The sequence below is a fragment of the Leucopleurus acutus genome, assembly GCF_964270905.1.
Source record: "Leucopleurus acutus genome assembly, chromosome: 11".
Lineage (NCBI taxonomy): Eukaryota > Metazoa > Chordata > Mammalia > Artiodactyla > Delphinidae > Leucopleurus > Leucopleurus acutus.
Genome location: NC_139152.1, coordinates 44,606,983 through 44,622,094, shown reverse-complemented (window position 1 = coordinate 44,622,094; position 15,112 = coordinate 44,606,983). Strand labels below are relative to the sequence as shown.

The 15,112-nt window shown below is 43.2% G+C and overlaps 1 protein-coding gene across 1 annotated transcript in view; it reads right to left on the bottom strand.

Annotated features, from left to right (window-relative positions):
- NCKAP1L (NCK associated protein 1 like) overlaps positions 1-15,112 on the bottom strand; it is a gene marked incomplete at its 5' end in the record, with an annotated part of 42,133 nt that overhangs the window by 17,279 nt on the left and 9,742 nt on the right. Inside the window, 11 exons of the mRNA XM_082849545.1 lie at positions 3,067-3,198; positions 3,507-3,652; positions 5,800-5,919; positions 6,209-6,341; positions 8,622-8,767; positions 8,984-9,042; positions 9,223-9,304; positions 9,704-9,836; positions 10,008-10,117; positions 10,533-10,629; positions 10,921-10,977. Coding sequence (XP_082705671.1) covers positions 3,067-3,198; positions 3,507-3,652; positions 5,800-5,919; positions 6,209-6,341; positions 8,622-8,767; positions 8,984-9,042; positions 9,223-9,304; positions 9,704-9,836; positions 10,008-10,117; positions 10,533-10,629; positions 10,921-10,977 — 1,215 coding nt within the window. The remainder of the gene's footprint in view (positions 1-3,066; positions 3,199-3,506; positions 3,653-5,799; positions 5,920-6,208; positions 6,342-8,621; positions 8,768-8,983; positions 9,043-9,222; positions 9,305-9,703; positions 9,837-10,007; positions 10,118-10,532; positions 10,630-10,920; positions 10,978-15,112) is intronic.

Below are 15,112 nucleotides of genomic sequence, written 5' to 3'. Positions count from 1 at the left end.
CCACACAGCTGTGGTGGTCTGTGAAGACCACACAGCTAGCAAGTGGCAAAGCTGGGACCTGAATCAAATAACATTTGATTCTCAATCACCATACTCTTCTGCCTCCTCTGGAGAAATTAAATCAGGTGGTAAAAGACCTGGGCTCCCAAATGCCATCTAACAGTACGTGCTTGCTTACAACCTCCTGCATTCTCAGGGCCAGCATTTGTCTTTTCTCCTCGGAAAGAATTAGTTCCAATGACTGTCAGAAATGGAAAACCACACCCAGAAATCCTTAGAGGTGCAGTGCAATCCCAAGTGGCCACGGGATGCCAGGTGGAGAGAGGGTACACTTGGTTGGCACACATCTATAGCCAACCTTAGAGAAGGTAGAATAACTGTTCACACTATTATTTTAGGGGCACACCAGGAACACCCCTCCTCACTGGACTCCCAGCCCCTTCCAAAATACCTTCCCCAGGAACCTGAGAATTCACAATTAGAGTCAGTCCTCTGCCTGAGGCTTTCTTCCTTGTTAAAATGTAAACAGTAGGGGAAAGAGGAACATTAGACTTTGCCAACACAAGCTTTTGTCAGTCATCTGCACATCAGTATGAAAGAGTCCATCATGTTCTCCCTAAAGCCACAGATGTTTGGGCGTTTTTTGTTTGTTCTGTGTTTTTGGAAAACTTTATGGCAGGGGAGGGGAAGGGAACAGGAGGGCCTACTCCCCAGATGAAAAGGAAAAGAGAAGAGGTACCACTTGAGGAAAAATACTACGGAAGGGACAGATGGGAGGCAAGCCTAATCTATTTTAGAGTTTTCATTGAGGCCAAACCTTTAGGCCAACTTCCAGGCTTTAGGAACAATGATGCCAGTGACATGCTGCTCCAGGGCCTAGAAACCATTGCCAGTTTCTGAAGGTTTACACATGGGTGATTATCAAATTGTCATCTTCTTGACATTTTACATGCACCTGAGACACTTCCTTCCATATAGCTAAAGTGTACGGAATGAAAACAAACTAATTTTACTGTCACGCAAGCAAAAAACTAATTGAAAAATTAGCCTGCATCTCCTACAGTCAAGGCACAGACTCCTAACCGTTCTCCCTACTCCTGTCCTTGGCCCCCCTAGTGCAGACAGAGTGAACCTACTGAAATGTTGAGTGAAATCATGTTCCTGCTCTGCTCAAACCATGCCTAGGCTCCCCGTCTCACTCAGGATCAAAGCCAAAATCCTTACGATGGCATAGAGCCACCTGAACCGTCAGTCTGCCACTCCTCCAGCCTCTCTGACCTCACGTCCTACCAGTCTCCCCCTGGCTCATACTGGTCTCCTTGTTCCCTGAACATACCAGGCATGTTCCCACCTCAGAGCCTTCGCACTTGCTGTTTCCTCCGCCCAGAATGTCCTTTCCCCAGATAGTCACCCACTTGGCTTCCTCAATTCCTTCAGGAGTTCACTCAAATGTCACTTTCTCAAGCAGGCCTTCCCTGGCCACCCTATGTAAAATTTCACCACCACCACCACTACACACTTCCCATCTCCTTTTCCTGCTTTAAACTTTCTGCTTAGCACTTATTTTCTAATCTACCATATATCCTACGTTCTTATTTTGCTTGTCTCTCCCGCTAGAAGGTAAGCTTTATGTGGCCAGGAGTCTTTATTTCTTTTGTATACTGCTGTATTAACAGCTTTGAGAACACTGATGACACACAATAGATGTTCAATAAATACTTGTTAAGTGAATGAGTAAATATACTACGTATTGCAAAATGAAACACAGAAGACTAGGAGATTATTCATAAAAAATATTTCCCCTCACTCCCCTAATTTGCCTACTATAGTGCCCAATTTGAATATAAGGAATGTTCCTGCAGCTTCAGGGAGCAATAGAATGAGAGGCAAAGTGGAAGGAAGGGAATTTATTTTGTTGAGGCCTATATATGTCACTCATTATTATCTTTAATTCTCTACCAATTCTCAGTTACAGGTAATTCTCATTATAAGGTAAATATCATTATCCTTACTCTATAGGGTAGGAAATTAAGGCTCAAACAAGTTAGATAACCTGCTCTGATGTCTTAGCTAACAGCATCAACACAGATCTGCTGACTGCAAAGGCCACAGTCACCCTACTAAACCAGTGATGACCAGTTCTGGTTGTTCAACAAAACCACCTATAGAGGGACTTCCCTGGTGGTCCAGTGGTAAAGAATCCGCCTTACAATTCAGGGGACATGGGTTCGATCCCTGGTCAGGGAACTAAGATCCCACATGTCGTGGGGCAATTAAGCCCGTGCACCACAACTACTAAGCTCGAGCGCCTCAACTAGAGAGCCTGTGTGCCACAAACTACAGAGTCCATGCGCTCTGGAACCCGTAAGCCACATCTACGGAGTCCACGTGCCCTGGAGCCCGCACACCACAACTAGAGAGAAGCTCACGTGCTGCAACGAAAGATCCCACACGTCTCAGCGAAGATCCAGCATGCTGCAACTAAGACCCGACGCAGCCAAAAATAAAATAAGTAAATAAATAAATAATAAAATAAATCTTAAAAAAAAAAAGAAACCTATAAAGGTTTGGGGTTCTTTTATTTGTTTGTTTGTTTGTTTTTGGCTGCGTTGGGTCTTTGTTACTGCGCGTGGGCTTTCTCTAGTTGCGGCGAGCAGAGGCTACTCTTCGCTGCAGTGCATGGGTTTCTCATTGTGGTGGTTTCTCTTGTTGCGGAGCATGGGCACTAGGCGCACAGGCTTCAGTAGTTGTGCACATGGGCTCAGTAGTTGTGGCTCACAGGCTCTAGAGCACAGGCTCAGTAGTTGTGGCACACGGGCTTAGTTGTTCTGCAGCATGTGGGATCTTCCTAGACCAGGGATCAAACCCGTGTCCCCTGCATTGGCAGGCAGATTCTTAACCACTGCACCACCAGGGAAGTCTGGGTTCTTTTATTTATTTTTAATAGAGATGCTTGGAACCTATGCCAGATTGACTGCATCAGAATGACCACCAAGATGGATCTAATGGAACCCAGCTTTGAGAACGACCATACTAAGCAAACAGAAGACAACAAAAGAGTGATACCTGTTGAGTCTGGCCTCCAGATGGCTGCTGAGATACTCAGAAGGGAAGATGGTGTGTTCAAATACACAGAAGCTGTGTACATGATTCATTGTCAGTGCCAATTCTGTCAAGTTTAGGTGTAGCTTGTCCATGCTGAGTAAAATTGAGAAAGTAAAATGAGCCTCCATTGCAGGTCTGGCACTGCCTGCTAGTATTTGGGGAGGATCTGTCAGGCCCATGACCCTCAGACCCCTTTCATCTTCTGGAAAAACTCAGCCTAGAAGAGTACACATTGATGGTGACTTCAAAGGCAAAGTAGAAAATTCATATTTAAGCGCTTTTCCATATCTGTCATTCCCCACCACCACTTCCACACTCTTTTGCTGCATCACCTTCCCTCTTTCCTGTTCTCCCTTCTTTGAGGTAGTGCCCTGCTGGCCCTCTAAGGCCTAGGTCCTCACTTGGTGACAACGCTGCGGTTCTTCCGGTGACTCTCAGCTCCTGGTTTGTCCCTCTCAGGCTCTCCTTTTCTCGGAGTCTGCCTCTGCTTCATGGTTTTCTTGTTTTTGGCCTTGCTGATGGTAGTGGCACAGTGCTTAGGTAGAAGCTTTAGAAACAAACACAAGTGAATGGAGAAATGAGATTCGTTCCTAAAACTGCCGAGTAATACATCTAACAGTTATAAATAGGTCCCTCCCTTATTGTCTGTTCTTTTCTCGTTCTGCCTTTCCCTCTCTTTCCTTCCATACATCTCTTCATTTGGAATTACTCTTAGAGCACGATAGCAGCCATGAGAAAACTGGTTTTCTTACTTAATAGTCACACTTGTTTTTTTTAAAATCCAAGCTTCTACTGTTTCCAAAAACTCAAGTCTACCTTGATGGGCAAAGGTGCGTCAACCTTGAAACTATGCAAAGCTGTCTGTGGTAGATTCTGAAAGTAGTTCCAAAAACGCAACTCCATTAGTAAGGCGACATCACTATTTATTCAAAATGATAACTTTGGAGGGGTCAATACTTATCTGCAAAAGTTTTGGTGTGTGTGAAAATAATACATAATGTTTTAGTCAACCTTGATACAGCACTGAGCAAATATCTTTAACTGTGTCCTTTGTATGTAGTAGGTATTCAAGTTGAGTGATGAATATACCCATAATTGTACTTGTTTACATATCTTCCTTGCATTAATTATTTAAATTTATTTCAAACATGTATTTGTACACCTTTCTCCCTTAAATTGGGACATTCCCCAAGGGCAGGAATTGTGTACCTTTCCTTCTGGGACCCTATCCCAAAAACCCAGCACAGGGCTTAGTGCCCAATAAATACCCAATAATATAGCAGCTAACATCGATTGAGAATCGCACACCAAATATTTAACATATGCTATTTCATTTCACCTTTATGATACTTCTTTTAAGAAACTATTTTTGGACTTCCCTGGTGGCACAGTGGTTAAGAATCCTCCTGCCAATGCAGAGGACACGGGTTCAATCCCTGGTCCAGGAGGATCCCACATGCCACAGAGCAACTAAGCCTGTGTGCCACAACTACTGAGACTGTGTGCCACAACTACTGAGCCCGTGCGCCACAACTACTGAAGTCTGCATGCCTTAGAGCCCACGTGCCACAACTACTGAAGCCTGCGCACTCTAGGGCCCGTGCTCTGCAACAAGAGAAGCCACCACAATGAGAAGCCCACAAACGGCAACGAAGAGTAGCCCCCGCTCACCACAACTAGAGAAAGCCCACACACAGCAACGAAGACCCAACACAGCCAAAAATTAAAAAAAATAAACTATTTTTATCCCCATTTTACATATGAGAAAATGGGAAGGTTAAGTAATAATATAACTGTGCATATGTACACACACACACACACACACACACGTACGCGCGCACACGCACACAAACTGACTCCCCTCCTACCAAAGTTGCTACAAAGCCTGACTCAAACCCAGGAAGGGTGGGTAGTCTAGGAAACCTGAAAGAATCCAGGGCAACAGCGGAACAAGTTCTTCATTTTCAAATTTCCTATAAACTTAGGTTGAGCTAATCATGACCGGATGCCATGAGTCAGTCAACGGAGGGGAGGGGAAAACAACAGACAAAGACACAAAAGCAAAGCAGAAATTTCCAGCTGAAAATCAGCAAACAGAATCCAGAAGCAAAGGGAAGAATTACACGATGATGGTGAAGTATGTTGAATTAGTGATTCAATATTCAAATCTATTAACATAATTCAAAATACTAATAAAATCAGGAAGGATGACTCCTCAAAAAAAAAAAAAAAAAGACACAAAAGCAGCCCTGGGGATAAACACAGAGGAGGTGCCTGAAAATGTTCAGATAGCTACAGATTAGGGTGCAGATGGACAGAAAGGTGAGACAAGACAGGTGATCTGGGGCCACTGTTCTAAGTATGTGTACACAGGGCAGAGAGAGGAGGGGAAGTAAATTAGAAAGTTAACTCATCTCTTGGAACACTTCAAATGAAAGCACAGATTTTGTTGCAGTGCAGCTGTTCAAATTAGAGTATTTTTAGACACCTCTATTGAGTCCCAAGGGAGTAAAGCCTGCCGATGGGACTACACTAAAAAAAGAAGCCTGCCATAAACTCATGTACACAAAAGCCCTAGCCCTACCTGAAAGGGTTAGAGAACTTGATGTTTGAGAAGAAGATAAAGGTAGATAGAGGGGAAGGCACCAAGGGACTGCAGAGGGCAGACTGAAACAGAGAGAGGGCTGAGCCTACCTGCTCACTCAGGTTTCGCTGTTCAGCACAGACCTCCAGGACACAGTTGCTGGTCTGCTTGGCCAACTCTTCCAGGAAGGAGTTGCAGTGATGAAGGCCATGGTTCTTCAGGTGGGGGTACTTTGGGAAAGAGGATCCAAGGAAGAAGCTGTCATCACCAGGACAACCACTTCTTCCTCATAATACTGTTCTGAGGCCCAGCCTGAGCCACCCGCTCCCACAGAAGAAGAAAATGAGACCCAGAGAGAGTACACATTCTACATAAAGCTGAAACATTTAGGGACTTGCATCAGATACCTACGTTTGTACCCTTCCTGGGACCAAAATCAACCCTTGGAATTGCGTTTTGGGGGAATAAGAATGAGATGTGATTAAGGAGATGACAGGGTTTGGAGTTCAGGGTACTCACCTCCTCTGGGCACATCTCATGAGTGCAGTGGACAAAGTGAGCACAAATCAGGGGAAAAGCAATGGCATAACGCAACATGGCAGGTTCCCCCAGGGTCATAGCAAACATCTTCTCAAATGCACGAAGATGAAAGCTGCGGAAAAGGGGGAAGGACACTTACAACCAGGGTTCAGGAGCTGGTCCCTTTGAGATAGAGAGAATATTCATTCTTTCAACAAATATTGATTGATATTCATCCCTCCCTCCTTAATTTCCCTACCCTTAAGGTAGACGGGAACCCAAGAAACTCAACCCCTTCAGACATTTTTACTGGATCCCAGGACAGGTTAGTATTGGGTTGGCCAAAAAGTTCATCTGGTTTTTTTCCATAAGATGGCTCTAGTAGCACTTAGTTGTCTTTAACTTCATTCGAAACAACTTTTGTTAGATTGTATTGTGACAGCTGTCATATCAGCATGCCTTTAAAAAAAAACTTATCAAAATTGGTGAATTTTTGTGTAGCCATTTTAGTATGGAAGATGAAAGAAAAAAAGCAACATTTTGGGCATATTATGCTTTATTATTTCAAGAAAGGTAAAAACGCAACTGAAACGCAGAAAAAGATTTGTGCAGTATATTGAGAAGGTGCTGTGGCTGCTCAAAGTTGTCAAAAGTGATTTGCAAAGTTTCGTGCCGGAGATTTCTCGCTGGACAACACTCCATGGTCGGGTAGACCAGTTGAAGTTGACAGCGATCAAATTGAGACATTAATTGAGAACAATCAATGTTATACCACGCGGGAGATAGCTGACATACTCAAAATATCCAAATCAAGAGCTGAAAATCATTTGCACCAGCTTGGTTACATTAATCGCTTTGATGTTTGGGTTCCACATAACTTAAGCAAGAAAAAAACCTCCTTGACCATATTTCCACATGTGATTCTCTACTTAAACATTAAAAAAGTTCCATTTTTAAAACAAATTGTGAAGAGCGATGAAAACTGGATACTGTACAATAATGTGGAACGGAAGAGATCGTGGGGCAAGCGAAACGAACCACCACCAACCACACAAAAGGCCGGGCTTCATCGAAAGAAGGTGCATATGGTGGGACTGGAAGAGGGTCCTCTATTATGAGCTCCTTCCGGAAAACCAAATGATTAATTCCAACAAGTACTGCTCCCAGTTAGATCAACTGAAAGCAGCACTCAACAAAAAGCATCCGGAATTAGTCAACAGAAAACACATAATCTTCCATCAGGATAACGCAAGACCACGTGTTTCTTCGATGACCAGGCAAAAACTGTTATAGCTTGGCTGGGAAGTTCTGATCCACCCGCAGTATTGCACCTTCAGATTTCCATTTATTTCGGTCTTTACAAAAATTCTCTTCATGGAGAGAATTTCAATTCCCTGGAAGACTGTAAAAGGCACCTGGAACAGTTCTTTGAGCAAAAAGATAAAAAGTTTTGGGAAGATGGAATTATGAAGCTGCCTGAAAAATGGCAGAAGGTAGTGGAGCAAAAGGGTTAATACATTGTTCAATAAAGTTCTTAGTGAAAATGAAAAATGTTTCATTTTTACGTTAAAAACCGAAGGAACCTTTCGGCCAACCCAATAATACCTCCTTCCCTTTTCTTATACAAAATTTGCTATTCCTCCCTCAGAACCTCTGCATGATTTGGGCCCTGATTTAGAAGTCCCTCAGTATTACTAATTCACATCTCTCTCAAAACTTGACACTCAGGCTCCAGAAAACTTTCTCTGATTAATTTCATGAGGCTGATCTTTCCTCAACCCTGTATTCTCTCAACATCATGCACATTTGCCATTATTATGTTGATGTCCTTTTCACATGTGGGTATTATACCTCCCCACTCATGCTGAATGCAGAGAGCAGAGCCAACATATTGTGTTGTGTGTTTGATCCCTCAAAGGGTAGAGTTATGAACAACAGTGGTCACTTAGTAAAGGCCGAATGATACCCAAGGAAGACAAACTCATTTGCATTCTCTAAAGACCCTGTTCCCCAGCCCTCCCAATTATTTTCAGTCCTCTCCACTAAACTTCCAAGTTTTCCATGTCTCTTTTAAATCACAATGTCCCAAGAATAAAAAGAAGAAGGAGGTTCCACATATAACCGTGAGGAAAAGATAATCAATGAATTATCCCAGAGAAGAGAATGCTGTGTAAAGTCCAAATGCTGTGTAAAGTCCAAATGGCTTTCCTAAAGAAAGCCAACACAAAAGGGAATCAACTTCAAATTCCTACCACTTGATAAAAGCTGGAAAGAAGAAGCTGTGGAGCATCCGTCTTTAAAGAGATCTCAAAGAAAACAAGTCTTTCCTGTGTATCTGGGGGAATTAGAGTCCTCCACAGAGGCCAGGCAAGAGATCGGGTCAATTGATAAAGAGCACTGAGTCAGGACGTACCAGAAAGTAGATAAATCAGAAGTTTCCACCAGTATATTCTCTACTGAGTCCAGCATTTGAGAGTGAAAGACAATGAGGTTCATCACCTTGGCTAAGTCAGGGTTCTCGTGCAGGTGCAGGGGAGCCTTAGCCACACTGGTATACGCCTATGGTTGGAGTTCGGAAAAGGGTGGAGAAAAACAAGATAAATGAAAAAGACTCCCAGCCTTGGGACTACAGTTTGGCTGGTATTTGTCCTGTCCAATCAGCAGTTTTCAGTGTTGAATCATTCCATACAGCAGAGCTTAGGAGTTAGAAAGAGAAGGGATTGTGAGGGAGAGAAAACCTTGAGAATGGGGGACCATTAACAGAAACAGACCTACCTGTAGACGGAACCAGTCCAGCCTCAATCCAGAAAATTCAAATTTTTCTCCATTATCAACTGCAAGAAAAATAGAAGTTTAAAAGGAAATAATAAAACAGCACCTCTATCCAACTGCATGGAATGGTATAATAGGTCCTCTTCAAAGTCATCTTGGCTATTCCCTGGCTCAAGAGATCAATATTTCTAGAAAAAAAGATGTTTGCCCTCACTCTTCCTCCTCCAATTCCCTCCAGTTACCTTGCTTGAGATTCAGAGAGGAGAGAGTATTGACGAATGAGGACATTATGATGGACTCCTCCTCAGGACACACAGACAGGTTCTAAAAGAGAAGGTGGAGTTTCCGTCAAGGAGGTATAAGTTCCACCAAGAGAGAAACAAGACCACAAGGCTCAGTCAGTGTATGAAGGTAGGAAGAGCTGCCAAGTGCCACAAACAAGGAGAAAGAGCCAAACAAGACACGGAGGAACCTCCCTGAGTTCCCTGCCATGCTAACACCCAACTGCCTTTTACTCTTCTCTCCTATTTCTGTGCAGCCTCACTTGGGGAAAAAAATTGCTATGGTTATTAGTCCTTTTTTTTAATTTTAACAAACGTAGAGGGGAAAATCAGGCTTTTTGACACACAATCTACAGAGCATGAGATTCAGCCAGGGTGGCCCCCAGGGGAAAATGACCAGGGATCACCCCCAAATTTCCAAAGTATCATCAATTAAACATACTTGAATGATGTCACTGAGCACAAGAGCATCAAATCTGGCCAGGTACTGAAGGTGGTATTGCTCTATCACCTTGATGTGTCTTCGGACCAGAGCCCTAATCTCCTCCAACAAGAAAAGCAGTTCTGCAATGCTCCTACAAAGTCGAGGATGAGAACAGAGAGCTGTATGAGACTGAAAACGTGACCCGAAACAAAGACAACAACAACAGGGCAGAAACTGAGACCTCCCGAGGTCCTGTGATGTCCCCCCGTCCCTTTTCCCAGTCCATCTAAGGTCAAGATTCTTAACCATGCCAAGTACTAACGAGTCAGCGTAGTCCTCAGGTGTCTTCGTCTTGGTGACATTTTCTGTGTGGCGAACCAGCCAAGTGACCTCATCACGAATGAAGGACAGGGCCATGAAAGCAAAAAGGGCCTAAGGAGGGGACAGGGACTATGAGAATTTTCAACTTTATAAATGGATTTCAAAGCACAGAGAAGACTATCATGAAAATATGCATATGGAAACAACGGTGTAACCATACCAACAGTGGTATCCAATATTAAACACAGAGACTCACAAAAAACTATCTGTCTTCAATTAGTTCACAGTCAAATAGAGGATAAGGCAAGTACACAAATAGCTATAATATATGATATACTATGATAGTGCCCAAAAAAGAGATACAAGAAGTTTTAGGGTACTCTAAGAAGATTCAAGGGAATCAGCATATACATACACAAACAGAACAAAAACTCAGAAATGCAAAAACTCATGAATGCCAAGTCATCCCCCACATAGGAGTCTTTTATCATTGAACATCGTCCCCCTCCCAACATTTCTCTCTTGCCTTGGGACCCAGTAGTCCTGGTTCATCGGTTAACACAGTCTCCAGCTCCTTCACAGCCATCCGCAGAAATTGACGCCTTTGAGAGTGAAACTGGCCACTGAGGAAAGAAAGTGGAAACTAGAGAATATTGCCTCACCCACCCTTAAAAATCTTCCAAAGGCAGTGCAGAAGACAGCTGCATTTAGGAAGGGGTGTCAGCTAGGAGGAAGGTTCAATGCCACAGTTAGACCTGGTAAGGAAACACAAGAATCTGTGGGGCAGCAGCAAGTTCTTGGGTTGAGACAATAAGGCTGTACAGAAACTTGGGTGAGAACAAGGAGAGGAGAGAACAATCTCAGGAGAGATTCCTATTCCATCCCCTCTGGAAGAGCTCATTGCCCACCTTTACCTGTTTGCAATTGCATGCTCCTTGCTTTCCTTTACGTCTGCCACTCGCTTGCCATACCTGAGGATTGACATACACACAGAAGGGTTGGCCATACCACCAGCTAAAGGCCTTGTCCCACCTTCCCAGTCCTCAGAGATTCCAAACTACAGCCTGCAGGGGCATGGGCAGCCTTCACCATCAGGATCTTTCCAAACCTTACTTTTTACCCTGACCTATTAACAAGAGATTCATAGAGTTTAGAGATTATCTAGTTCTCATCATTATTTTGCAGATAAAGAAAATAATACCTGCAGAAGAAAACTGACTTGCCCAAGGTCACATAGGGTTTTAATGGCAAAGCTGGAACTAGATTTCTTGTCCTGTGCTCCTGCCTTGACACCTTCAAGCTGAAGTACTCTTCCAGGTTTGAGGGAAATACAAAGAAGCAGTGCATAAATATGACACTGCTCTCAAGTAAAAGTAGTTACTCCAGGGCTTCCCTGGTGGCGCAGTGGTTGAGAATCTGCCTGCTAATGCAGGGGACACAGGTTCAAGCCCTGGTCTGGGAGGATCCCACATGCCGCGGAGCAACTAGGCCTGTGAGCCACAACTACTGAACCTGCGCATCTGGAGCCTGTGCTCCTCAACAAGAGAGGCTGTGACAGTGAGAGGCCCGCGTGCCGCGATGAAGAGTGGCCCCTGCTTGCCACAACTAAAGAAAGTCCTCGCACAGAGACGAAGACCCAACACAGCCAAAAATAAATAAATAAATAAATTTATTTAAAAAAAAAAAAAGTAGTTACTCCAGCTCTCCCCTGGGTCCCATTCCCACCCACCTCCTCTTAGAATTTAACCTTATCAGTTACCCTTTTGTCACTTCAATCTCTCTCTCTCTCCACTGGTTTATTCTCTTCTCCCAATAAGCCTCCCTTATTCTAAAAGGACCCTCGCTTGACCCTGACAATCTACTGAACTTTGCTCATTCTCCCACACCACCAAACTCCTCCAGAGAGACACCTTTACTCTTTTTCACCTCACCTTTCACTGACCCTTGAAGCCCATATGATCTTAGACACTAAACAAACTGCTCTCTCTTAGGTCACCATCAACTTTTGAATCACCAAATTAGATGGCCTTTTCATTGTTCTTTGTTTCTCCGTAACATTTGACTCTCCTGACCATACTTCTTTTTTTCAACTAGTGACCCATGCTCAAAAGTCCCACACTACTTTAGGCTCTGTGCTCTCTATGTCCCTTATATCTGTCTTCTCTTGTATTGCATCTGTTGCCACCACATTAGTCGAATTTATAACCTTTCGTTTCTCTTCTCCAAACCACCCCTTATTGAGCTTAGCACAGAATCAAAGAAATTTAGAGTTGGAAAGTATCTTAATCAAATCAGGATTCAACTCCACAGCATTCCTGGTGGGTAATTATTTCATCCTCTATGTGGTATGATGGAAAGTGAGAGGATTAAGAGTCAAAAAATCTGGAATGATTTCCTAATTTCATCTCTTATTAACTGAGTGACACTGAGACTGAGCCTCTATTTGCTCATTTATAAAAGAAGATATTGGGACTTCCCTGGCAGTCCAGTGGTTAGGACTCAGCACTTCCACTGCAGGGGGCACGGGTTTGATCCCTGGTCAGGGAACTAAGATCCCACATGCCGCGTGGTACAGCCAAAAAAAAAAAAGAAAAAAAGAATATATTAAACATATACCTGAGTATAAGTAACATGAAGATCAAATTAGATCATTTATGGCAAAGAACTCCCTAAACTATAAATCTTACATGTTAGTGTTGTTCTTAGTGATGGGGAACAACACACGCTTCAGACATCCCTTCCATTCCCCAGAAGCGGTAATCATTAGAAAGTGTTTCTATATATCTGTATCTATTTACCTCCTGTAACTTCTAATTATTAATCTTAGATTTACTCTCTCTTAAGTCTGGCAATGAATTTTTTTTTTTTTTTTTTTTACAGTGTGCGGGCCTCTCACTGCTGTGGCCTCTCCCGTTGCGGAGCACAGGCTCCGGACGCGCAGGCTCAGCGGCCATGGCTCACACGGGCCCAGCCGCTCCGCAGCATGTGGGATCTTCCCAGACCAGGGCATGAACCCTTGTCCCCTACACCGGCAGGCGGACTCTCAACCACTGCGCCACCAGGGAAGCCCTGAATTTTTAATAATACTCAGTTGTTGAGAGTATGATGAATAAGTATTCTCATAGATGGTAGATAATACATCTGTTTGGAGGACAATTTGGGAAGAGCTATTAAATTTGAAATATGCATATCCTTTACCCCAGCAATTCTACTTGTAAGAATTTACCCTATAGAAATGTTCACAAAGATATATGTCTAAGGATGTTCATTTCAACATTGTTTGTAAAGGTTTTTTTTTTAAAAAAAAAAAAAAGGAGGGAGTGAGGGAACACTTCAAATGTCCATCAATAGTGGATTGGGTAAATAAATTATGTTACAACCACATAATAAAATACTGTTTGAATGTTAAAAAGAATGTCTCTGTAGACTGACACGCAAAGATATCCAAAATACAGTAAGTAAAAAAACAACTTCAGGATATAATGTAGAGGGGCTTCCCTGGTAGCACAGTGGTTAGGAATCCGCCTACCAATGCAGGGGACACGGGTTTGGGCCCTGGTCCGGGAAGATCCCACATGCCGTGGAGCAACTAAGCCCGTGTGCCACAACTACTGAGCCTGCATTCTAGAGCCTGTGAGTCACAACTACTGAGCCCACGCGCCTAGAGCCTGTGCTCTGCAACGAGAAGCCACCGCAATGAGAAGCACGCGCACCACAAGGAGTATTTCCCACTCGCTGCAACTAGAGAAAGCCCGCGCGCAGCAACAAAGGCCCAACGCAGCCAAAAAAAAAAAAAAAAAAGAATATAATGTAGAATGTGGATCCATTGCTTTTTATCAATTGCTTATATAAGGTTGAAAATATATGCACACCTTTACATGTTCATTATAATCTACTAGATTATAAAAAAAATTATAAAAAAAAAGAAAAATCACTCAATGACTCCCTATCCCTTTTTTTAAAAAAATAAATTTATTTATTTATTTTTGGCTGTGTTGGGTCTTCGTTGCCGCGCACGAGCTTTCTCTAGTTGCGGCGAGCGGGAGCTACTCTTCGTTGTGGTGCTTGGGCTTCTCACTGCGGTGGCTTCTCTTGTTGCGGAGCACGGGCTCTAGGTGCGCGGGCTCAGTAGTTGTGGCTCACGGGTTCTAGAGCACAGGTTCAGTAGTTGCTCTGCAGCATGTGGGATCTTCCCAGACCAGGGATCAAACCCGTGTCCCCTGCACTGACAGGCAGATTCTTAACCGCTGTGCCACCAGGGAAGTCCCTCCCTAGCCTTTTTAGAACAGGCTCAAACCCATGACAGGACATCCAAGGCCCCAGCTTACCTCTCCAAATCTGACTCTTGACAACATCTTCATTTTTGTCACCTGGGCTGCATGAATTTCTTAGAACTTGCCATGCTCCCTTTTGCCTCGAAATCTTGATAGTTTCTCTGCCTAAAGTATCTTTCTCTGCCTTAAGCAATTTCCCTGCCTTTCCATCCCCACCCCCACCACTCCAGCACACACACACATACACACACACACACACGCTTCCCCTTTTTAATTCTTCAGGTCTATCTGTCTCCAGGTTTTCCTGGATCCTCCAGGGCCAGTTTAAGTATCCTTCTAAAGCACTTTAGGTTTATACATCATAATCCCTCATTATATCACAACAGTTTATTTTTCACTAATTTGCAAGCTCTTTGAGAGCAGAGATTCTGTCTTTTTTAATTTAATAAGCACATATATTGCACTTACAAAGTACCAGGCACTTTTCTACATGCTTTATAAATAGTTACTCTTTCATTCCTCATAACAACCTTATGAGGTAGGTCATAGGGAAGTATTATTATTATTTATAGACAAATTGAGGCATGGCATAGAGAAGCTAAGTAACTTGCCCAAGATCACATAGCCAGTAAGTGGTAGAGCTGGAATTCAAACACAGGTAATCTGGTTTCAGAATCTGTTATCTTAACCTCTATGCTATCTTACTAACTAATGTATCAAGTGAAGTACCTAGTAAATAGAATGTATTCAATAAATATTTGTTCAATAATTAGAATTATTCCTTAACACCTGTACTTGGGACACTTATGGAGACTAGAAAAGGATGTCAGGA